The 23981-nt window shown below is 41.6% G+C and overlaps 1 protein-coding gene across 2 annotated transcripts in view; it reads left to right on the top strand.

Moving 5' to 3' along the window:
* ARMH4 (armadillo like helical domain containing 4) overlaps positions 1–23981 on the top strand; it is a 166795-nt gene that overhangs the window by 84801 nt on the left and 58013 nt on the right. Inside the window, exon 8 of one of the 2 annotated variants that reach the window (XM_023255722.2) lies at positions 20015–21206. The exons of the other annotated variant lie outside the window; for it this stretch is intronic. Coding sequence (XP_023111490.2) covers positions 20015–20034 — 20 coding nt within the window. The 3' untranslated portion in view covers positions 20035–21206. Of the gene's footprint in view, positions 1–20014; positions 21207–23981 lie in introns of those variants that run through there. 2 annotated transcript variants of the gene reach the window in all.

Below are 23981 nucleotides of genomic sequence, written 5' to 3'. Positions count from 1 at the left end.
GGTGGAGGTGAGTGTCAGTCACCAGGCCTATCAGCCAGGGTTCATGTGTTTTTCTGTTCACTTCCTGGTAGCTGATACTATCCATGTCCCTTCTATCCTCTAAGAATCCCATGACCAATCTTGTTAAAATAATACCTTCATTTTCAATATGTTTCGAATTCATAAGTTCTGGATGAGAGCCTGAGGGTGGCGTTGTTCCATTTTCTTCCTCAGGAGATCATTTTGGCCGCTTCAGTTTGGTTGATGTTCTGGATGGACCGTGCTTTCAAAACCATCAAGTAGTTAAGTGCAGGAGTATTATAGCTACCTTCCCTTTCATTTCAAAGCCTACGTCTAACATTGGAACGGGCTTTTGATTTAGGAAGTGGAATATTTTCCCCTGGAGGTCTTTAAAAATCATGATAAATATTCAGTTAATAACCTAGGGATGTTTGTGGAAAGCAGAAGAGTGAAGGGCTCTCATGTATCTATTTTTTTGTCAGACATTCGGTGAGTATCTACTACACGTGTGCTATGTGCTGTGGGAATACCGAGAGGCTAACATATGAAGAGGGAACGTAGCAAGGGTCCAGAGAATGGTCCCATAGATGTGAGGTCAGTGGCTGAGCAATTCCACAATGCAGGACTAAATCATCACTTACAACCAGGGGCTGCTTTGAGTAGCAGCCATCTGGGAAGTGTGACTTCAAGGGAGCTTTGCCTGATCTCCTAATTTATATCACCCTTTCTGCCTTAACATGATGCCTACTTTTCTTTCTTTTTTTTTTTTTTTTTAATTTTTTTTTAATGTTTATTTGTTTTTGAGAGAGACAGAGACAGAATGCGAGTGGGTCAGAGGCAGAGAGAGAGGGAGACAGAGAATCCGAAGCAGGCTCCAGGCTCTGAGCTGTCAGCACAGAGCCCGATGCGGGGCTCGAACTCACAAACCGTGAGATCATGACCTGAGCCGAAGTCGGATGCTCAACCGACTGAGCCACCCAGGCGCCCCTACGTGATGCCTACTTTTCAATACTAGAGCCTTACCTGGGATTGAGATTATGTATCTTGAGAAGGCCTTAGAAAAAAATGCAGATCTGTCTGGGCAGGGTACCTCATTAGGATATTATCATTTACATTTTATTATTAATTTATCAGGTTCATTAGCAGGTGATGTAGGATGATTTTAAGATAAAAGAGAGAAGGGGCGCCTGGGTGGCGCAGTCGGTTAAGCGTCCGACTTCAGCCAGGTCACGATCTCGCGGTCCATGAGTTCGAGCCCAGCGTCGGGCTCTGGGCTGATGGCTCAGAGCCTGGAGCCTGTTTCTGATTCTGTGTCTCCCTCTCTCTCTGCCCCTCCCCTGTTCACGCTCTGTCTCTCTCTGTCCCAAAAATAAATAAATGTTGAAAAAAAAAATTTTTTTTAAAAAAGAAAGAGGAATACAGGACAAATGTGTTTTGAATCGGTGGGAAGGTAGAATGAATTGTAGGCAAAGGTGTGGGGGTTAGGCCCTATAGAAACAGCACTTGGGGCACGCAAGTGGCTCAGTTAAGCGTCCGACTCTTGATTGTGGCTTGGGTCATGATCTTAGGTTCCGTGAGCGTGAGCCCTACATTCGGCTCTGCACTGACAACGTGGAGTCTACTTAGAATTCTCTCTCTCTCTCTCTCTCTCTCTCTCTCTCTGCCCCTCATATAGTGCAACATGGGCTATGGCAGCAAGGGAAAATGCTCCCCGCAAGTAGTGGGAACTGTGAGATTTCAAACATCTATGTATTTTGATGTATAACATGTTAAACTGTGGATTAAAAGGTTGCTCAGGAAGCTGCCAGGGCCAACATAAGTAAATATGTGTATGGAAGGGGAGGGAGGAGCAAAATTTTATCCAATGTAACCAGCACAAAGTGAATGGCAGATTGGCTAAAGCCTCCAGACCAGTGGCTCTGGATCTTGGCTGCACATTGGAATTACCTAGAGAGCTGTACAACACACTGAAGCCTGGGTCTTACTCAAGAGGACAACTGCCCCATACTGATCGACTGCTTGTTGCTCCCTTGGGGTAAGGCGGCTTCTGTTCATACAGGAGAATGGAGAAAGGGGATTTTAAGAAGTGTTTGTATATTCTATGAATAGAATCCCCATTGGTAGAGATTTACAGTGCTTTTAGTGATCTTTTGTGTATTGTATTAGCATGTCTTACGGAAAAAAAAAACCAGCCAGCTTTATACGGGGACAGAGAGATCAAACTTAAATTCAATACCTATGTTTTAATTTTCCCAGAAAGCCCTTGGTCACATTACAGACTCCTAAATCTGTACTGGAGACGTTTGTCCCCAGACACCTGCATCTGGGAAGACTGAGCATCTTCTGATATGAGTTTCCTTGGTGGGCACGTGCCAGTTGCCTGGGGTTTCTTTGTGTCCCGAGTTGGTAGCCAGGGTTTCTGGATTTGAGGCTCATGCCATTCGCCCTTCCTTTGGGAAGGACTGAATTGTTTTATTTTTCCTAGACAGAAGGAGTGGAAGACTTGGGACCTCCTTTTTCACATAGGCAAGGCACCCTGGTGCCCAAGTTTAAAATAGAGATTGTGATCCCTCCCTCTCTCTGCCTCACGAGGATGAGCCCCTAAGAGAAATTAGGTCTGCAGAGGAGGACATCTTCCAAGGCCAAGATATTATTTCTTCATAGATCTTTCCATTTGAACTGTTGATTACTTGCAGATTAGTACTAGTTGGGGATTCTAGGGGAGAAAAATCTGTCCACACGCTTATGGTGAAAGATTCAACAAACTCATGATTTCCGTAGGTTTTAAAAACACTTATTTCCTGAAGTTTCCATTTACTTATTTTTATCCCTTTGTATTGGAGGTGTTTTTGTCAGAAGCCTTAAATCCTCTTTTTAGCACGAGGAAGGTTATAAATAGGTTAAATTCATAAAAACGAATAGACATCCTTCCCGCTGACCCTTTCCAACTGTGCTCACAAATGTCTGCCAAGGACCACAAAACAGAAATTCGTATGAACCAAGTAGGAAGGTGAGCTGGCCAAGCCAATGGAAAATCAGATGCTGGCCTAAAAACAATTTAATGTACTCTTGTCTCTTTCTTTCATTTTGATGTTCATGACACTTCTGAAGAGCAGTTATGCGTATTGACTACAGTCAAGCTTTTGTGTTCCTTTAACACAGGAAATGTTAAGCTGTTTGGAAAGGGGGAAAGATTGATGGCAGGGATAATTTTGTGGATTGTGCTAATTTTTTTTAAGACAATGATTTTTCAAGGCTGTTTTTGCACCAACGATCTCAGACTGAACTGAGGCTTCAGGAGTTCATTAATTCCAAGAGTTCTAGGCAGAGCTCATACTGTTAACACACGCACATATACACGTATGCACACTCACAGTTCGGTTTGTGCAAGTCAGCTGTGGGACACTGCACGTTCCCTTCTTCTCCTCCTAAGTTTTCTTTTGAGAAAATGAGTGGGGGAAACCCATAAAATAGGGTTAGTAGAGACTGTCTCTCTAGCACAGAGGCAGCGGCGACTACCTGTGTGTGCAATTTTCTATGTCCAGAGCAGCTAACTCCCTTAGACATAAAGCCTCTCTGGGCATATTCCTGTGTTGCGGCAGGGAAATCAGTCTTGGTGGTTAAAATAAAAACCTTTGCACCAGCTGAGTCTTTCCGGTAATATAGTAGTAAGTTCTGTGTGATCTCAAAGAACTGCCAGCCTCTCAGGCTGGCCTCAGGAAGCCAAAGCTATTTTCGAAATTCAAAGGATTAGTGGTGCAAAGCAAAAATACAACACGGCGAAAGTGAAGGAGGGAGTAAATGTTAAAACAAGGACTCAGAGATTTAGATCAGGTAACTTGGAGATTCAACAGTTTGTGGATCGGAGGCATTTCTTAACATGTATTTGTCTCTTTTATATACCACTGGTATATTCAAGGACCTCCATGATCTCTCTGGGGTCTACTTTCCACTTCACTTTTCCTGACCTCTGCCTTCATCAGGCTGTAGTCACTGTCACCAGAACATGCATTTCTGCAGACATGCATTTGTCTGTATGCAGCTCTTGCAGAAGCCTTCCTGGCAACCCTAAGTCATGATGAGCCCTCCTTTCTGAAACTCCTCCAGCATTTATTGTCAGTGTTGCTCAGTTTCTATACACTGCACTGTCTCGTTTTGCTTATTATTTTTGGAGAGCCTCACAACATCTAGCACTTGGCATTGAGTACTGTTGGTTGCTTAAAAGGGGTTGCTTAAAAGCTCTTCCAGCTGGTAACCATTCTGGGCCTGAAACTTTCCAGCACAATTGGGAGGAGGGGTGGGCATGCTTTATTGCACTCGGCCAGTTAAACAGTAGTCCCATATGTAACTATCCTGAGTAGCGATATGGGGCTGAGGTGTGGTTTTCAAATGGAATTCAGCTCAGGTCACCTGGGTGGTTCAGTTGATTAAGTGTCCGACTGTTGATTTCGACTCAGGTCATGATCTCATGGTTTGTCATGGTTTGTGAGACCGAGCCCCTCCTCGGGCTCTGTGGTGACAGTGTGGAGCCTGCTTGGGATTCTCTCTCTCTCTCTCTCTCTCTCTCTCTCTCTCTCTCTGCCCCTCTCCCACTCACAATCTCTCTCCCTCTCTCCCTCTCAAACTAAATAAATAAACTTAAAAAAATAAAATGGAAATTAATGGAAAAAGCTCAATTAATGGAAAAAGCATTAGCTCGATTCATGGAATAAATGGTAACTGATCAGGTACTGAGGGCTTTCCATAATGCTTAAAACTGACATTAAGCTTAAATATCACATGGCAGGTAGAGCTTCATCTGATATTAACTTTTTTCTTGTTCTCTCTACTTATGCCAGAGTAGTTTTTACATCTATTTACAAAGCCTTTAGCAGTGAACTAAATATAGCATACCTTTGGGTCCCATAGAGAGCATAGATAGCATTTTGAAGGCCAGGTTTTCTGGAACATAATCTAACACTTTATTTTACTTCTCTAGCTTTAGTGAGATATTGACATATAGCATTGTGTAAGTTTAAGGTGTATAATGTGTTGTATTGATATACTTATATATTGCAAAATGATTACCAACATACTGTTAGCTAACACCTCCATCATATCACATAACTACCATTTCTTTCTTTCTTTCTTTTTTTTTTTTTTTGGTGAGTAATTTAACATTTTAGAATATTTTTTCAGAATGAACTTTGAGTGATTCTACACTGTAGAACTGATCAGACCTTGGAAACATTGGGCCAGTTACCTCATTGTCTTAGCATCTGAATCACATAGAATCAGAAGACTGCATTCCCACAGTGATCTATCATTTAGAAAATTTCCAAATAGTGAATTAGGTGGCTTGATGGAGATAAGGCCTTTGATAGCTTCTACCAAAGAATATAAACAGTCATAGTATCGGCTAGATGAAAGTGAGAAATTAATTGAACCTGATTCTCTTGACTACTGGATCATAGCTTCCCCAAGTCAGAGAATCTGATGGTCTTTTTTTTTTTTTTTTTTTTTTTCAGTTTATTTTGGAAGAGAGGGAGAAAGCACATGAATGGGGTAAGGGGAAAGAGAGAGGGAGAGAGAGAGAGAGTCCTAAGCAGGCTCTGTGCTGTCAGCACAGAGCTGGATGCTAGTCTCGATCTCACAAACTGTGAGGTCATGACCTGAGCTGAAATCAAGAGTTGGATGCTTAACTCACTCAGCTACCCAGGCACCCCTTGGTTGTCTTTTTGTATCTCGCTTCTGGCTGCAGGAAAATTATAATTATAATAATAGTATTTTAAATGCTTTAGGGTACTTCTTTGAAAAAAATTTTCTCTTTTCATGTCTTTAATGCCCTGTACGAGGTCCTAGATATTGGGTTCTTGTATCAAAGTTTCCCTAAAAATAAATTTGGACTGTTGATTATGGAGATCCTTCTGGAAACCTACACTCAAATATCTCAGCTCCAACTTACTCATCTTTATTTATTCAATGATCTGTATGAGATAATAAATAGACTTAATGCTTTACAGAAGCTGAAGCCCTTATCTGAATTTTTGTAATTAAATTTCATTGACTTGGAGAATTAGGAGGAAAAAAATCACATTTCTTTCATTAGGAATGAATTTCTTATGTGAAAACTCAGCAGTCACTTTTCCTTTGGAGAGCTAGAGATGGAGTCTTGGAACTAAGCCAGAAGATAATCTCTTCATCAGCTACAGTTAATAAAAACATTAATAAGGCACGTTACATCTGAGGAGAGTGCTGTGAACTGAATCCTTTGTAATCAGAATGCACTTGTAGACTCAGTTGGGGAATTATTAACATGTAAAAACATCTAGTAGGCTCTCCTGAGAATTAAGAAGAAATACTGAGAGAATTGGGAAAATTTTCAGAAAGGAAGAAATTAAGTATAAATTGCCCTCTTCGAAAAATACAGAGGGAGTGAACAAAGGTGATGTTAAAAAGCTTCCAATTGTGCTAAACCAAAATTGCGAAAGTGGTGGAAACTGTGTCCTTATTTCCTGATTTGCAGTTACATGCTGCTAAATTAAGTTGAATTACTTCATCAAATGCTATTGGTGCGCTGTATTAAGAATCAGACTATTTGGAGTCTCTCAGACAATATTTGTTTTCCTTCCTCTGGATCAGCAAAAGAATGCATTTAACTTTTGCATTTCAGAAAATAGAGCAATTTGGTAGTTTTTCCCTGTCTCCAACCGAGACCATAAAAGAAGGATGCTAAAGCCTCAAAGCCAAGCTTAGTGGTCAGGGGAGGTTGAAGTCAGCTGGTGAACTTGTTCATTTCATTTTGGCGTTTGAGAATTAATAACCACAGGGTGCTGCCTTTCCAACTCAGAACTATTCTGCTTTTCTGTTGGACAAAAAGATTCTTTCACAGAACCTGGCACAAAATATAGATACATGGTCAACAAGGGGTCCCAGTTTCAATTCATGTGGAGAATCTTTAAAGTAAACTTCACAAACATACAGATTATCAAGACCCAGGGAAGGAATTTAAAATGAAGGAGTGCTCACAGTGGAGGGGATTTTGATTTACATCTTCCATCTCTAAGTTCTCCTGCAGGGCTGAAATATTTCTGAAATAATGGGATTTGATTTTTAAGCTGCTTCTTTTGAAAGAAGACAACAGCTGTTCAGAGCAGGATGGATTTGATGGATCCTTGGGGATAAATACCCAAAGTAATGTTGGGTATTTCCAACTGCATAAGGTCTGATGTGAGATCAGCCATAGGCACCCGGTGAACGACTACCTGGGTTTGTTTATCGCAAGCCTGATAAAGTTTTGCACATCCCGCAGGACCAAGACCTTGGGCTTTTGAGCCCTGCCACAGGCAGGGAAGCAGATAGGTAGGGGAGGCTACTCACAGAGTGTTAAGGTGAAGAGTTATTGCCAACTAGACCTTACTACTCAGGGCTCAGCCATTGAAACCACAGAGACGACTTATTGACTTAACCCAGTAATAGAAAAGGAGTGGGGGCAAGCCATGGGAAAACTATGATGCACGGGAGTTTGTTTTCAGAGGACTCTTGTGGGCTTTTCCTCGTCCATCTCCCTGGTCACCATGTCATCATCCTCACTTTGCAATCTTCCTCTGAGCTCAGGTGATGGCGCCATAGGACCTCCCTGGGATTCAGAGTGGCTTCAATCACTTAATCCCTTCCACTGTATCAAACACTGTTTCTCTAAGACCTTGGTTTTAAGACTTTTTGAAGGACCACCAATAATTCATAGTTGTTAAAAGATACATTTTAAAATTAGGATTAATCATGATTCTCATTGAGATATAAAATGAAAATGTCAAAGATTTTTAAAATCTCATTAATTAATAAAGGAACCAGGCAGATGCCTCAACCAGTTCAAAGCACAGATCAAAGAGTCACAAATTTACATGGACTCAAGGTCTGTTAAAATGAATTTAGAAATGGATACAGGGCTGGGTGCCTGGGTGGCTCAGTCGGTTAGGTGGCTGGCTTTTGATTTCGACTCAGGGCATGATCTTGCAATTGTGGGATCAAGCCCCACATTGAGCTCTGCTCTCTGTGTGGAGCCTGCTTGGGGTTCTCTCTCTCTCTCTCTCTCTCTCTCTCTCTCTCTCTCTCTCTCTCCCTCTGCCTCTGCCTCTGCCTCTGCCTCTGCCTCTCCCTGGCTTGTGCTGTCTCTCTCTAAAAAGGAAAAAAAAAGGGATGCAGGCCAACTTTTTCCAGTATTTTCCCTTGAGAAGAATTATTTGTATTGCTATTAACTATCTACGATTTAAAGATTTGTAAAATAGTCCAAAGCCAGTGCAGAGCCCTAATGGAATCACATAATTTTCAGGGGCTCTAGCACTCCATTACAAGATATTCAATAATCTTCTCTTTATTCTAAAGTTTACATTTTTTTTCCCTTACACACTAAAGTAAGAATACCTTGTAACCCTAATTTGTTTGGAAACATTTGTATCATGAAAGAGTAGTTGTTAACTCAAAGAGCTAAATGGTGGACATTGGATAAGTGGGAGTGTATCTGTCAGGGAGGGCCAGTTGCTGTAACAAACAATTCCCATCTCAGTGACTAACCACAATAGATTTATTACTTGCTCTTCTCACAGTTCCCATAGTCACTCAATTATACTTCCATCACGTGTCTCCACATCTTTTTTGGGCCTAAGCAGCTTCACTGGATCCTCTGTATCTAGGCAGAAGGCAGGAAAAAGAGAGAACTTGGGGAAGCGGGCTGGGAACTCTTTAGCTTGGAATGGACTTGCTTTTCTTTCACTCAGATTCTGTTGGTGAGAATTGGTCACATGACCCCACGGGCCAGATGGTCATGGCAGTGATAAATGTGGCTTAGCTGAAGCAAAAGCAGCTTGGTGAGCCCTTTGCGTTTTCAGGGGTCTGCTTCTGTGTGTAATTCTCCTCCTTCAAAGACAATCCCCAGAAAACGGTTTGCTATTTATAAATTATTGCTAGGTCATTAGTGATGAGCAGAATAGTGTCTGCTCTCCAGAAGCATGTGATTCATCGGGAAGAAAAATCTGTAGTGTGAGGCAGGATATGATATATGCTGTGGGAAAAAAATGCTCTGAGTGTACCAAAGGGTGAAAGAGTAATCTCGACCAGGAGGAACCATGGAAAGCATTAGAAATAACACTAATGCTTGGCAGTGGAGAGGCTAGAATTTGGAGTCAGGAAATCCTAAATTCAAGCCTTTGTTTAATCACTATTGACCCTGGATGAGTTTTTAACTTCTCTGAGCCTTGGTTTTCCTAACTCTAAAAAAGGGCATAGTAACGCTTAGTGCCTAGAAGTTTTGTAACATTACATGAGTAAGTATACGTGTGCAAAATGAAGCAAAAGCTCATTTATATGAGATCTTAAACGTTAGGTTGATTTCAACAGATAGCAAGGGGCAAGAGGTCTGCTGAAATAAAGGCCCGTGGGTTCCAATCCTTTCCTGCCTCCCTCCTCACGGAGCTTTTATATGTTGGGAATTACTAATACGATGTTTTTGAGAAGAGGGAGTCCACTACCAAAAAGACATTTGAAAACCTAGATTTTTTTTTTTCAACGTTTATTTATTTTTGGGACAGAGAGAGACAGAGCATGAACGGGGGAGGGGCAGAGAGAGAGGGAGACACAGAATTCGGAAACAGGCTCCAGGCTCCCAGCCTTCAGCCCGGAGCCCGACGCGGGGCTCGAACTCATGGACCGCGAGATCGTGACCTGGCTGAAGTCGGACGCTTAACCGACTGCGCCACCCAGGCACCCCTTGAGAGTATAATAATTGAACTCTTTAAAAATCTGACAAGGATTTCTAGAGGTCTTTGCTGATCTATTTTTTTCCTCCCTGACAGTGGTCTGCCCAACACACCGTTAACTGTTTAACCACTGTAGTGTAAAGCAATTGTCTGCCTTAGAGACGGCATAAATAATTATTAGAGTTTTCACCTTTCAAATATTATTTTTTCCAGCTATAGGTAAGGTTTCGGTTTCTTTTTTCCACATTTTTGCCTGTAAGGTAAACATGGAGGATAATTATATAATGCTGTTAGGAAAGAAAAAGAAATCACATCATGACTACCTTCAGAACATTTAGCATAAAGGCAGTAGCATTAGGATATGAACTTGAAAATTGAGTGTTTTATACTAATTAGTTCATATAAATTCATACTACTTAGTTCATATAAGTCACATTCAACTTCTCCACATTGTGAATGTCTTAATATTTTTATATAGCTGAGCATAAAAAAAAAGTAGTGAACATTAACATACATACAAATTACTTGGGGATCCTGATACAATGTGGGGTTTTTTTAATGTTTATTATTTTTGAGAGAGAGAGGCAGAGCATGAGCGGAGGAGGGCAGAGAGAGAGGGAGACACAGAATCCAAAGCAGGCTCCAGGCTCTGAGCTATCAGCACAGGGCCTGACGCGGGGCTCGAACTCACAGACAGCAAGATCATGACCTGAGCTGAAGTTGGACGCCTAACCGACTGAGCCATCCAGGTGCCCTTACAATGTGGATTCTGATTCAGTAGGTCTGGGGTGGGACCCGAGATGCTGCAACAAAGCTCCCAGGAGATGACGATGCTGCTGGTCTTTGGACTACACTGTGAGCAGCAAGGGGCCAGTGGATATAACTTTTTATCTGGGAGGTTGAGGAAGCCTCACTTAGGGACATAAAGGGGTCCAGAAGGGCTTTTGAAAAAGGAGTTAGAATTTTACAGTATCCTCTTTTATTAAAGCTGCAGTTGGTTGGTCCTCCCATCTGTTCAAGACAGAATTCTTTAGATCCTTAGACTAGCTAGTTTGGGCCCCGTTTTAAAATTTAATTTAATTTAATTTAATTTAATTTAATTTAATTTAATTTAATTTAATTGGTTTTGTTTTGTTTCCTCTTCATGATAATGACAAGGGCATTTCATCTGTCTCTGCCTTAGTGTCTTCAAAAGTAAAACGGCCTGGCTGTTACCTAGTGCAGAGGAGGAATGCAGATGAACGATGCCATCCTCTTCTTTCTCTTTTTCTTTAATGTTTATTTATTTATTTTGAGAGAGATTGAGAGAGAGCACAAGCGGAGGGAAGGGCAGAGAGAGAGAGGGAGAGAGAGAATCCAAGCAGGCGCCATGCTCAGCATGGAGCCTGATACAGGGCTCGAGCTCATCATTGCAAGATCGTGACCTGAGCCACTGTCAAGAGTTGGACACTTAACCGACTGAGCCACCCAGGCGCCCCTGAACTATGCCACTCTCAACTAAAATGTTTAATCTTACTGACCAATCTTACCATGAACCCAGCTACCCAGATAAATCACTTCCATGGTTATTATTTTTGTTTATAGGAAGTGTGGAATTTTAGGACTTCCCTGTGGCTGCTTAGAGTGTCATGCCAAGGAAGCCAGCACCCGGCTCCCTTCGGCTAAGGATCGCAGGCTGAATCCTAAAAAGAAGCCACATGAATGTGCTGTTTATCACAGGAGAGTCCCCGTCAGAGCAGATTGGAACAGAACGAGTCTAGCCTTGCTCTAGAGAGAAAAATATCCAAGTATGGACTTCCAAGTACATATTTCTTCAGAATTTTTATTGAACACCTGCCTTTTACATAGCATTTTTATGGGCACATAAATATAGAGTAAAACTAGCAGTAGTAGCTCTCATTAACTAGATGCTTGCTCTACATCCATCCTGCTAAGCACCGGATTTACTTTACATGATTCAGGTTTCATAGTTACGTGTTACTATTCTCTGTTTACAATTAAGGGAACCACAGGATGTGCCTCAGATCAAAATGGCTCCCAAATTTCCATGGTCTCAAAATAGCTATGGCAATTCCAGGCATCACATCCCAATATGATGATATCCAGCAGAAAAGAGGGATCATCTCTTTTTCACCGTCTTTTTAAGGAAGAAAGACTCCCAGGAGCTGCTCACAGATCTTTGTTTATCTCGTATTGGCCATGGTTGTATCATATGCCCATGTGCAAACCAATCACTAGCAAAATAAATGGAACTTCATTGGTCCTGGTGAATTAGCCAGGCGTCAACAGAGTACAAGGCCAAATCTGGGCTGATGCCTGTTTCTATAAATAAAGTTTTATTGGCACACAGCCATGCCATTTGTTTACCTATTTTCTGTGGCTGCTTTCACCATACAACGTCAGAGTTGAGTGGTTGCAACAGAGATCTTACAGCCTGCAAAGTAAAAAATACTTACTACCTGACTCTTTCCAGAAAATGTTTGCTGACTGCTGGCATAGGCCAGTCAGGAGCCATTTCTTGCACTAAGGAGGGGGCCACATAGATAGAATTAGGGTTCTGTTAAGAAGGAAGGAGTAAGTGGCCGTTGGATAGGCAACCAGCAGTGAATGCTACAGAAGGGGAACCTTTCTTCCAGTGAAGCAGATGTGCTTTGAAGGACATTTGTGTGGGAAGGTAGCTGTAAGGTGACAGTACAATATCTTAGATTGAGGCCAAGTGGAATATATTTGGTGAAAGTTAAAAGTAGAAGGAAACAGGAGTGATGTCCCTTAGGTCTTGACATGTGAGGAATAATGAACAATTCTTCCAAAACCAGATCACTAAACTAGTGCAGGATCTTATGTCGTTCCCAGGGGTCATATGTTCCAACAGTGGAACAGAGCTGTCCTTGAGCTTTTGCCTTGCCCTGATGATAGTTTTAATTTCTGAAGACAAAGGAAACGAGGAAGTGCGAATATGATCAAGGCAGCACTGAGTCGTAGCTGAAATGTAAGCGGCAATGCCCATTTGATCTTAGAATAGGAGAGAATGCTGGGCTTACTTAGCCACACCTCGGGATTCCAGCAAAGCAAAAAGAAAGCCAAGAGAAAAATATTGTTTCTATTCATTAAGTTTATTTTATTTTTTTAATGTTTTTATTTATTTTTGAGAGAGGGAGAGAGACAGAGTGTGAGCAGGGGAGCGGCAGAGAGAGAGAGAGAGAGGGAGACGGGCTCTGAAGCAGGCCCCAGGCTCTGAGCTGCCAGCACAGAGCCTGAGGTGGGGCTCAAACTCATGGACTGCGAGATCATGACCTGAGCTGAAGTCAGACACTTAAACGACTGAGCTACCCATGCGCCCCATCTATCCATTCACTTTAAATGAGTACATAACTCACGAGTGATAGTAGTTTCTAAAAATTTCTGTTCTGAGAGTACAACTGAAAATGAACTTTATGAGGAAGCTAAAGGTGGAATTTAAAAAATGTGGTTTCAGGAGGAATTTGGGTTTCAGAAAAAGGAGACAGTATACGTATGTGGGAGCGGTGGAGTCAGAATGATGTAGATTATATCACTTGCTAGCTCTGGGAACTTGAAAACATTAGTTAACCCCTCTGAGCCTCAGTTTCCCTATTTGTAAATTAGAAAAATAATATTAAACCATGCAGAGTATTCCTGGAGGCCAGTGCATCCACCCTTGCTCTTGACCTCATTGTTTTTTCACTTTGAGATATTGTTGTTTCTATCAGTTTTCACTCTTTAAAATCTTTTGATCTTACAAAACCTTTTATAATTGGTGTGTCGTTAATGACTTTTAGCTGGTCAGGGGCTTTTAGATTGTTTCCTTCAGCCTCCCCATCCCACCTGCTCACCTCCACGTCTGTGGCCCCTTCACTGGGCTTTGAATGGGCTGGGGCATTGGCTGTGGTGTGGAGGGTCCACTGGGGTATTCTGAAGGGACTAAGCAAGATTACAGCATGGCCAGACATCACTGCTGCTGGCTAGGCAGGGAGTGAGGCCTTGGTGCAAACAAAACAAGGTCCTGGTAGGTGACCACCAACAGGAGAAGTGAGTGACTTCAAGCGTAGCTTCAGCAGGGATCCTTGGCAAGGCAGCTGGTCTGCAGGAGTCGATAGACATTCAGGTGAGTCCTGGGCACTCGGGTGATGCTCTTTCAAGTCCCCCCTTGCCAGGTCTGCTCATTTTGGGTGGTGGCGCTCAGCTTCTGGAGGACCGCCTTTCAAACCTCCACGGTCCTGTTTGTTAACCCTCTTCCTTTCCAGCCTTTCTTGCTTTCAGCTCCAATACTCACTTTTATCCTTCTTCTTTCTATCTTCTGAAAGTTCTCGTTTCCTTCCTTCCTTCCTTCCTTCCTTCCTTCCTTCCTTCCTTCCTTCCTTAAACAGCCTTATTGAAATAAACTTTACATATCATAAAATTCACTTGTTAATGGGGCGCCTGGGTGGCGCAGTCGGTTAAGCGTCCGACTTCAGCCAGGTCACGATCTCGCGGTCCGTGAGTTCGAGCCCCGCGTCAGGCTCTGGGCTGATGGCTCGGAGCCTGGAGCCTGTTTCCGATTCTGTGTCTCCCTCTCTCTCTGCCCCTCCCCCGTTCATGCTCTGTCTCTCTCTGTCCCAAAAATAAATAAAAAACGTTGAAAAAAAAATTAAAAAAAAATTCACTTGTTAAAAAATATACAATTCAGTGTGCTTGAGTATATTCATGAAGTTGTAAAAATATCAGCAAAATCAAATTTAAGAACCTTTTCATCACCCCAGAGTCATCCTGAACCCATACTAGTACTTACTCTCCGTCCTGCCCTCAACCACCGCTGCCCCCAGCCCTACACAACCAGTAATCTACTTTCTGTCTATAGATTTGCTTATTTTGGACATCTCTTATGATATGAGGTCATTTGTGACTGGCTTCTTTCATCTAGCATAGTTTTTTTTGAGGTTCATCCATGTTGTAGCATATGTTAGTACTTCATTCCTTTTTATTGTTGAATGATATTCCATTGTGTTGATATACCATATTTTGTTTTTCCATTCTTCTGTTGAGGAACATTTAAGTTGTATCTACTGTTTGGCAATGATGAATAGTGCTGCTAAGAACATTCATGTGCAAGCTTTTCTGTGGACAGATTTTTAAATTTTTCTTACATAGATTCCTAGGAGTGAAATTGCTGGGTCATGTGGTAACTCTGTTTACATGTTGGGGAACTGCTGAAACTCCTTTCTAGAACATTTGCACCATTTTGCATTCCAGCCAACAATACATGACGGTTCCAATTTTTCCGCATCTTCACCAATACTTATTATTGTCTTTTTGATTGTAGCTATTCTCACGGGTGTGAAGTGACATCATTGTGTAAAATGACATCATTGTTGTCTCTCTTTATAGAGATATAATTTATATTCTGTACAATTCACTCATTTAAAGCATGCAATTGAATGTTGTTTTTTTTTTTTCCAACGTTTATTTATTTTTGGGACAGAGAGAGACAGAGCATGAATGGGGGAGGGGCAGAGAGAGAGGGAGACACAGAATCGGAAACAGGCTCCAGGCTCCGAGCCATCAGCCCAGAGCCTGACGCGGGGCTCGAACTCCCGGACCGCGAGATCGTGACCTGGCTGAAGTCGGACGCTTAACCGACTGCACCACCCAGGCGCCTCTGAATGTTTTTTTTTTAGTAAATTACAGATATGTGCAACCCTCACCATAGTCAACTTTAGAACATTTTCATCACTTCAAAAAGGAACTTTGTTCAGATTGTAGCTTTGATTTGCACTTCCCCAATGACTAATGATGTTGAACATTTTTTCATGTGCTTATTGGCCATTCACATATCTTCTTTGGAGGAATGTCTTTTCAAATCTTCTGCCCATTTTGAAATTGGGTTGTCTTTTTTTTTAATGTTTATTTATTTATATTTTTGAGAGAGAGCACGCACAAGTGGGGGAGAGGTAGTGAGAGAGGGAGAGAATCCCATGTGGGCTCTGCGTGGGGTCTCAGTCTCATGAACTGTGAGATCATGACTTGAGCCGAGATCAAGAGTTCCACGCTCAACTGATTGAGCCACTCAGGTGCGCCTGGGTTTTCTTCTCATTATTGAGTTGTAGGTTTTTACTTTCTTGATGGTGTCATTTGAAGCACTGAAGCTGTTAATTTTGAGGAAGTCCAATTTATCTTCTTTTCCTTTGTGCTTGTGGTGTTGTGTCTAGAAAATCATTATTAAGGTCATGGAGCTTTCTCCTATTGTAGTTTTCGCTCAAAAAATCCATTTTGAGTTCAAATTTGCATATGATGTGAGGTAGTCCAAATATGTTCTTTTATATGTAGATACCCAATTATCCCAGCACCATTTGTTGAGGACTTATTTTCTTTTTCTTAAACCCATTTTTAGGAGCAGATTGGAGTAATGTTAGCAAATGGCAAAAAGAAAGCAGAACTTTACAATGCTGTTTTGCTTTTGTCTTTTTATCAAGGAATATAGTCTTCACACGATGAGGAATAGCAATTATTTAAATCCTAAGTAGGTGAAGAGACAGTAAGACATTAACTATTTTAAATGGATTGTAAATATTGTAGATAAATTATATCCCAGGATAGTATCTAAATGTAGGCTGTGGCTGCTTAACCGCTAGCCTTAATGTTTGTGGAGTAGGGGTAAATGGGCAAGGCACTTACAGCCTAAAGACAGTCAAACAAGATTTTAATTTGCATCAACAGAGAATGGTAGGCTCTGGAAAGTACACACAGGAAAGCTTGGGATATTAATCCCCACAAAATTGTCTGTATCCATGGAAAGGATAGTGTTCATTGGAAGCCTGAATAGGTTCACTCTGAATAAGTAACACCAAACTAACCTCAATTTGTTTGTTTCATGGGGCTGATAGACAATAATATAGAAACCGTGTACCTAAACTTGAGCAAAGCTATTGTGTATCTCACAGGTATCCCTAGAGACAAAATGGAGAAATATACTCCGCGTAACAGTGAAGTTAGCTGGATTTGATGATGGTAGCCCAGATAGTACATGAAGTAACATCACTTGGAGAAAGCCATGAGCCTCCCTGTTAGAACTTGACCTGTTCAGACCTTTTACTAATATTGGATGAAAATACAGAGGGTATGATAAACAGCTAGAAGGAATACATTGGATGACAAGGGTCAAAACTAACAAATAACTCAAAAGACTGGCCGAACCTAATAAGGTGAAAGATACGGGAAATAAAATGTGAAGTCTCATACTTAGATTACTCAAGCTCCGAATAGAGACTTCATTTAATAAAAAGTATTTCAAGGGGGAAAAAGTCTTAAGTATCAGAGTTGACAGCATCTCATACTGAATTAACAATGTGAGTTGCCTGCAAAGAGAATGCATCATTTACTGCAGTCTACTATTTGGAAAAAAGAAAGTAGGACTCTAACTTCATAGTGCCCGCTATTGCCAGTCTTCATGTGCCAGACTCTGGCTGGGGTTGAAGACCCAGTGAAGGTTGTCAGTTTATGGGAGTTTTTTCTCTTGGTTCTGAAAACAGGGTACAAATTAGAGTTTCAGGTCGAAATAAAAGACATTCAGTCCTTTTCTGTCACTGAGCAACTTATGAAGGGAGGAAAAGTTGGTTAGATTCCTTCCTTCCTCCTTCCTTCCTTCCTTCCTTCCTTCCTTCCTTCCTTCCTTCCTTCCTTCCTTCCTTTTCTTTCTTTCTTTCTTTCTTTCTTTCTTTCTTTCTTTCTTTCTTTCTTTCTTTCTTTCTTTCTTTCTTTCTTTCCCTTCCTTCCTTCTCATTTTCTTCCTTTTCTTTCTTTCTTTCTTTCTTTCTTTCTTTCTTTCTTTCTTTCTTTCTTTCTTTCTTTCTTTTTCTTTCTTTCCCTTCCTTCCTTCCTTCCTTCCTTCCTTCCTTCCTTCCTTCCTTCCTTCCTTCTCATTTTCTTCCTTTTCTTTCTTTCTTTCTTTCTTTCTTTCTTTCTTTCTTTCTTTCTTTCTTTCTTTCTTTCTTTCTTTCTTTCCCTTCCTTCCTTCCTTCCTTCCTTCCTTCCTTCCTTCCTTTTCCTTCCTTCCTTTTCCTTCCTTCCTTCCTTCCTTCCTTCCTTCCTTCCTTCCTTCCTTCCCTTCTTCCTTCCCCAGATTCCTTTAAATGACCCTAGACAGCAGTGATTCTTAGGAAAAGAAAGGATAATGACTCAAAGATCTAAGGGGTCATTCTTCCCTGGCTTCCTTCCCAAGTGCTTTCCATGCCTATGGGCATCTCTTCCATTTCCATACGCTTTGAGACCTGGAAGCGCATTACACTGCTTAATGATGAGGACATTCTTCAACGACAAAATGATAACATGCACTTCCTCTTACATGTTTTATATGTACCAGGTATTGGCTATGATGATAACATAGAAAACCTGATTTAATCCTCACAGTAACCCTAGGAGTTAGATAGTAATATTTTCTCCATTTTACCTATGAAGAATTTGAAGATCAAGGCCATATATCCAGTATGTGGCAGAGCCAGGAATTAAACCCACATCCATTTAGTTGTGAACGTGCTTTTCTTAATATATAAACCCAAATGCCCCTCACAGTTTTGTGAATCCTTTCCAGTACCATACTGGAGCTAGCTCATAAAAAGCGATTGTTCAAGTTTCAGGGATTTTGCAAGCCAATTGTTAAACCCATCCATTATTATTATTTTTTAATTTTTTTAATGTTTATTTTTGAGAGAGAGAGAGGCACATACAGAGTGTGAGTGGGGGAGGGGCAGAGAGAGAGGGAGACAAAGATTCCGAAGCAGGCTCCAGGCTCTGAGCTGTCGTCACAGAGCCCGACACGGGGCTCGAACTCACAAACCGCGAGATCGTGACCTGAGCCAAAGGTGGCCACTTAACCCACTGAGCCACCCAGGTACCCCTAAACCAATCCATTATTAAAAATCAAATTATGTAAACTTACATAAGTTGTAATAAAATGTAGGTAAACATACGGAAAACTCTTCGCTTCCTAATTATTTTACTACATTTTCTGTCTGTGCTCTTGAGGTTATTTCCATCACTTTGGTGGAAATACTATGTAATAGTGTGCTGCTGTGCATCTTTTTTCCAATTTACATTCAGTGCTGTCCTATTGGTAGCTTGAAATCGGCTATGGTCGGGGTGCCTGGGTGGCTCAGTTGGTTAAGCACCTGACTTCGGCTCAGGTCATAATCTCACGGTTTGTGAGTTTGAGCCCCATGTCGGGCTCTGTGCTGGCAGCTCAGAGCCTGGAGCCTGCTTTGGATTCTGTGTCTCCCTCTCTCTCTGTTTCTCCCCCAATCTCACTCTGTCTGTCTCTCTCTCTCTCTCTCTCTCAAAAATAGATTAAAAAAATAATAATAAAAAAAAAAAAGAAATTGGCTATAGTGAATATTTGTATCACAGAAGTGAGTAAGTGTTACAGATCGAGGCTTGATTTACTGTTTTGTTGACTGTTTAGAACGAAAAGTGATGGAGAAAATGTTAATAATGCAGATTGCACTTTAAATTTTTTTTTTCAACGTTTTTTTTTTTTTTATTTTATTTTTGGGACAGAGAGAAACAGAGCATGAACGGGGGAGGGGCAGAGAGAGAGGGAGACACAGAATCGGAAACAGGCTCCAGGCTCCGAGCCATCAGCCCAGAGCCTGACGCGGGGCTCGAACTCACGGACCGCGAGATCGTGACCTGGCTGAAGTCGGACGCTTAACCGACTGCGCCACCCAGGCGCCCCCAGATTGCACTTTAAAAAGTGTGTTGAATCTAGTGTCAGAGCTGAGGGTAGCTTCAGCTCAGTAAATATAATTTGTACCAGGGTGAGGAATAGTTGAGCAGTAGATCCCACATCAGACTTAATGGCAGTAAATTCATTGGGAGAAGAGTTAGTGGAAGGGGATGCAACTTCCCGTGTCATCCCAGAGATGAATTACAACCTTAGGCCGGTTGCAGGTAGACTAATTTGGCAAAAACCAATGAAAGCATTCTTTGAGAACCAACTGGCTGTGTAGCATTTACCCTAAAGAACATTATGCCTGTTTTTGTTACTTGCACACGGTGTGCTGTGCATCCTTTCTATCAGTAAAATTTATAATAAACACACACATGCCTTTTCTCAGGAGAGCTCGTTGTTAGGCATCAACCAGATGTCACTGCCACCTTCACATCTCTGGTCTGCAGTGGAAATGAAGAACTTGTACAACCATGCCACTATGTTGTTCTTCCACAATTTTCTGTTCTCTGGAACAGAATAATCTGTGATTCATTGGTCTTTTCCTATGGGTTTTATTTTCCAGGTTTCCTCCGAGCAGCATGAAATCAGGCAGAAACCTCTCTTTACTGGAGGTGTGCAGAACTAGGCACGTGATAGTGTTCTAGAAAGAAGATTACTCGTGCTGGGTGGGAGACCTGCCTCACTGGGGACCTGGAATGAGCATGAGCTGGCAATCAGGAGACCTGGCTTCCTGCAGAAGGTTGTCCCCATGAGTTATCTTAAGCAAATACTGGTGCAGCCATTCTGGAGAACAGTGTGGAGCTTCCTCAAAAAGTTAAAAACAGAACTACCCTACGACCCAGCAGTTGCACTCTTGTGTATTTACCCAGAGGATACAAAAACACATATTTGAAGTTGTGCATGCACTCTAACATTTATAGCAGCATTACTAACAATAGCCAAACTATGAGTCCATTGGAGTCAAATGTCCGTTGACAAGTGAAAAGTTATTTTATTCTTTTTTTTTTAAGTTTAGGAATTTATTTTGAAAGAAAGAGCACAAGCAGGGGAGGGGCAGAAAGAGAGAGGGAGAGAGATAATCCTAAGGGGGTTCTGCACTGTCAGGTGTGGGGCTCAATCTCACCAACCCTGAGATCATGATCTGAGCCAAAACCAAGAGTTGGATGCTTAACTGACTGAGCCACCCAGGCGCCCCGAAAAGTTATTTCACTCTTCAGCAAAAGTTTGAGTTAAGGTGAATTTGACAGTTCTTTGTAAGTTTAAACTCTGCATTTCAATGGCTGCTTCTTGAACTTAGGCTAGTAAGTATTGGACTTCTTGGTTTATCAAGAGACATGCAAATATAGTAGAATTTCCTCAGTGATTCACTTTAGAGATTTAAGAAGTAATAGTTCTGTAAATTTGTGTGATCCTCTTATAGTTTACTAAATATTTTAACACATATTACCTTGTTTGTCCAAACAGTGAGACAAATGGGGAGCTATTAACACCCCCATTTTACTGCCGGGAAAGAAGGGGCTCAGGGTAGTTCATAACTTGTTCCTAGCGCATAGGTACTTGGCAGAGAAGCTAGGTCTGGGGTTGCCACGTCATTTTCTCCATCTCCAATGTCCTTTCCCTTCCATCTGCTTAAACATAAAATTCCATTGAACCTGTAATGAGCATGTCTTGATATGTTTTCTAAGCACAAGTTGAAAAAAAAGTGTTTAAAGATAAATTATAGCTTTTAATGTTTTTCTGAAGACCTCCATAAATCCAGGCTTTCTTTTATTTTTAAGTTTATTTATTTATTTTGAAAGGGAGAGTGTGAGCAGGGGAAGGACAGAGAGAAAGAGGGAGAGAGAATCCTAAGCAGAGCCCCATGTGAAGCTCAATCCCATGAACCGTGAGATCATGACCTGAGCAGAAATCAAGAGTCAGACGCTCAACTGATTGAGACACCCAGGTGCCCCTAAATCCATCCTTTCTGAGATCGAGCAAAGAGGTGAAGAGGACGTAACAGTGGGTTGCTTGCTAGGATGATAATCACTTTAGACCTCGAAGGCATTGAGTTGCGTGAATGTGCACACACCAGAGTGGGTGTCAGTTGACAGAATGACCTGATGAGGGGACAGCTGCTCAGGGAGGGTGGTATTTGACATTTTATTTCACGCAAGAAACATAGTCCTGTGTAAAATTTGGGGTTCTGTAAGCATTTTGATTGTATGAGTTGGGGTATGTTTGTCTACAATCATAGGCAATGCCCGCCTCTAATATTTTTTTTTACACTTTTTATTTTTTTACACTTTTTATAGCAGATTGGCTTTAGTGATGAGGCTAACACAGAGTGACTTCTTTTTTAAAAATATTTATTTATTTTTGAGAGAGAAAGAGACAGACTGCAAGTGGGGGAGGTCAGCAGAGAGACAGGGAGACACAGAATCCAAAGCAGGCTCTAGGCTCTGAGTCAGCACAGAACCTGACGCGGGGCTCGAACTCACGAACCGTGAGATCATGACCTGAGCCGAAGTCTGATGCTTAACTGACTGAGCCACCCAGGAGACCCTGCAGAGTGACTTAAGTGAACAATGGCACTGGAAAAATAACAGCGTTAAATTATTTTTGCAACATGACATAAGGATGTTTTAGGTTTCCTGATTTTTTTTCCTCCCTACTCATTTAGTTTGGAGTTGCCATATTTTTATGGGCCAGATTCCCAAAGAGGTGGCAATTTGTCAAGGCCAAATGTAGATATAGAGGTGGTATTCAGATAAAGAGGAGTTTATTTATACTAGCAATGCATTTCCTCTAGCGAGGGATTTCTGCAATAATCATCCCCCTTCATCATTCAGCAAGGTTCCAGTGAGAGGCACTGTAGCCAGGAGTTGGGATTAAGGGCTCTGTCCCTGATTTGCTCTGGGATATGTTAATGAATATACACTCAAGTTTCCTGTTTGTAAAGTGGAGATAACAGTCTGTAAGACTCATTATGCAGGATGATAGGGTGACACCTGGACGCCCTGGGGTCTTCTCTCAGGCACCCCCTGCAATCAGCAAGTGGAAAGATGCATCTTCCTGCATCTCAGCAGTAGATGTCGCTGCAGTCAACTAAAACTACAGGAAAGCTCTGGCCGAAGGATTCTAGCAGAGGAAAAAGGAAAGGAACGCTAATCGCCATTAAAATTAACAGAGCATCTAGCGTTCTTCCTCACCCCCAAACTCAAATCCTTTGCAGTATACTACTGTTCATTATTTTTAACAGCCCAATAATGCTCAGGTCTTTTCAGAAAAAAGTTGATTCAGAAAACCATTTCATTCCATCTTTCACTTATTTACCAATTCATTCATTCAAGAAGTACTTCGTAGGCCCCTACAATGTGTGAGGCTCTGGGCTTACAATGATGAACAGTACAGACAATCTGGCTTTTTGGAGCTTCCTGCCTGGTGGGAAAGATAGGCAATCAAGGAGGTGATACACAGGGCGCCTGGGTGGCTCAGTCAGTTGAGTGTCTGACTTCGGCTCGGGTCATGATCTCGCGGTTTGTGGGTTTGAGCCCTGCGTCGGGCTCTGTGCTGACAGCTCAGAGCCTGGAGCCTGCTTCGGGTTCTGTGTCTTCCTCTCTCTCTGCCAACCCCCCCCACCCCACCCCCACTCACACTCTGTCTCTCTCTCCTTCAAAAATAAATAAACGTTAAAAAAAGAGGTGATACTAAAAAAATGAGAAGTAATTATAGTACAGAGAGATTAACGTAATCATAGGACATGTGCTAGATGAAAAGAAGCAGATGACAAGGGGACTTGGCTGAGTTTAGGGGTCAGGGATGGTCCTGGGATAAAATGGTGTTTCAGAAGATGCTCATATCATGCATCAAGGCACCAATTAGAAAGCCAGCATCTGGCATGGATTCTCATTCTGGTTCATTTTACTTCCTTTGTCACCAGCACCATCTGAAATGCATAAAAATTGCCTTCCTTCCTAATTTTACTTAGGTAATTTGGAAGGTCTAAAAAATTAACATGATCTGTATTACTGCCATGACCTCTCCACTGAGATATTAAAAACTGCTTCATGTCTTTTATATGTCAGACACTTTGACAGATAGTCTTGATTATTTTATTAGTGTATGATATATGGAAGTTAAAACTGAATGTTGAAGCAGTCTGTCTTCCCTTGTTTCTATAGTCATTCCTCACTGGGGTGTTTGGATTAAACAAAAGCTTCATGTCCCATCAGGATGTTGAAGTTAGCCTAAAACACAACTGTGGGCCCAACTTTGGTTACGCTCACATGACCTGGCTAGAGGGAGGGGCTGGTCATGCATTAGAACTTGGACATTTTAAGCAGATAGTAAAAAAAGAAATATTGATAAGAAACATGAAGCTATTCTGTTTAGTAGTTGCTATATCTCTAGCAACTTATGAGTTATATTTTGAAAGCCTAAATTCAATTTATTGCATCCCAAATATTGACTTTTGGATGAATAAAAACAAGTTAGCAAATCTGAATGCCTTATTTTTAGGAGAGTAAAAAATTTGTAGTGTAAAGACA

Source organism: Felis catus, chromosome B3 (assembly GCF_018350175.1).
Source record: "Felis catus isolate Fca126 chromosome B3, F.catus_Fca126_mat1.0, whole genome shotgun sequence".
Lineage (NCBI taxonomy): Eukaryota > Metazoa > Chordata > Mammalia > Carnivora > Felidae > Felis > Felis catus.
The sequence above is the reverse complement of the archived record's forward strand: the minus strand, read 5'-3'. Positions and strand labels throughout refer to the sequence as shown.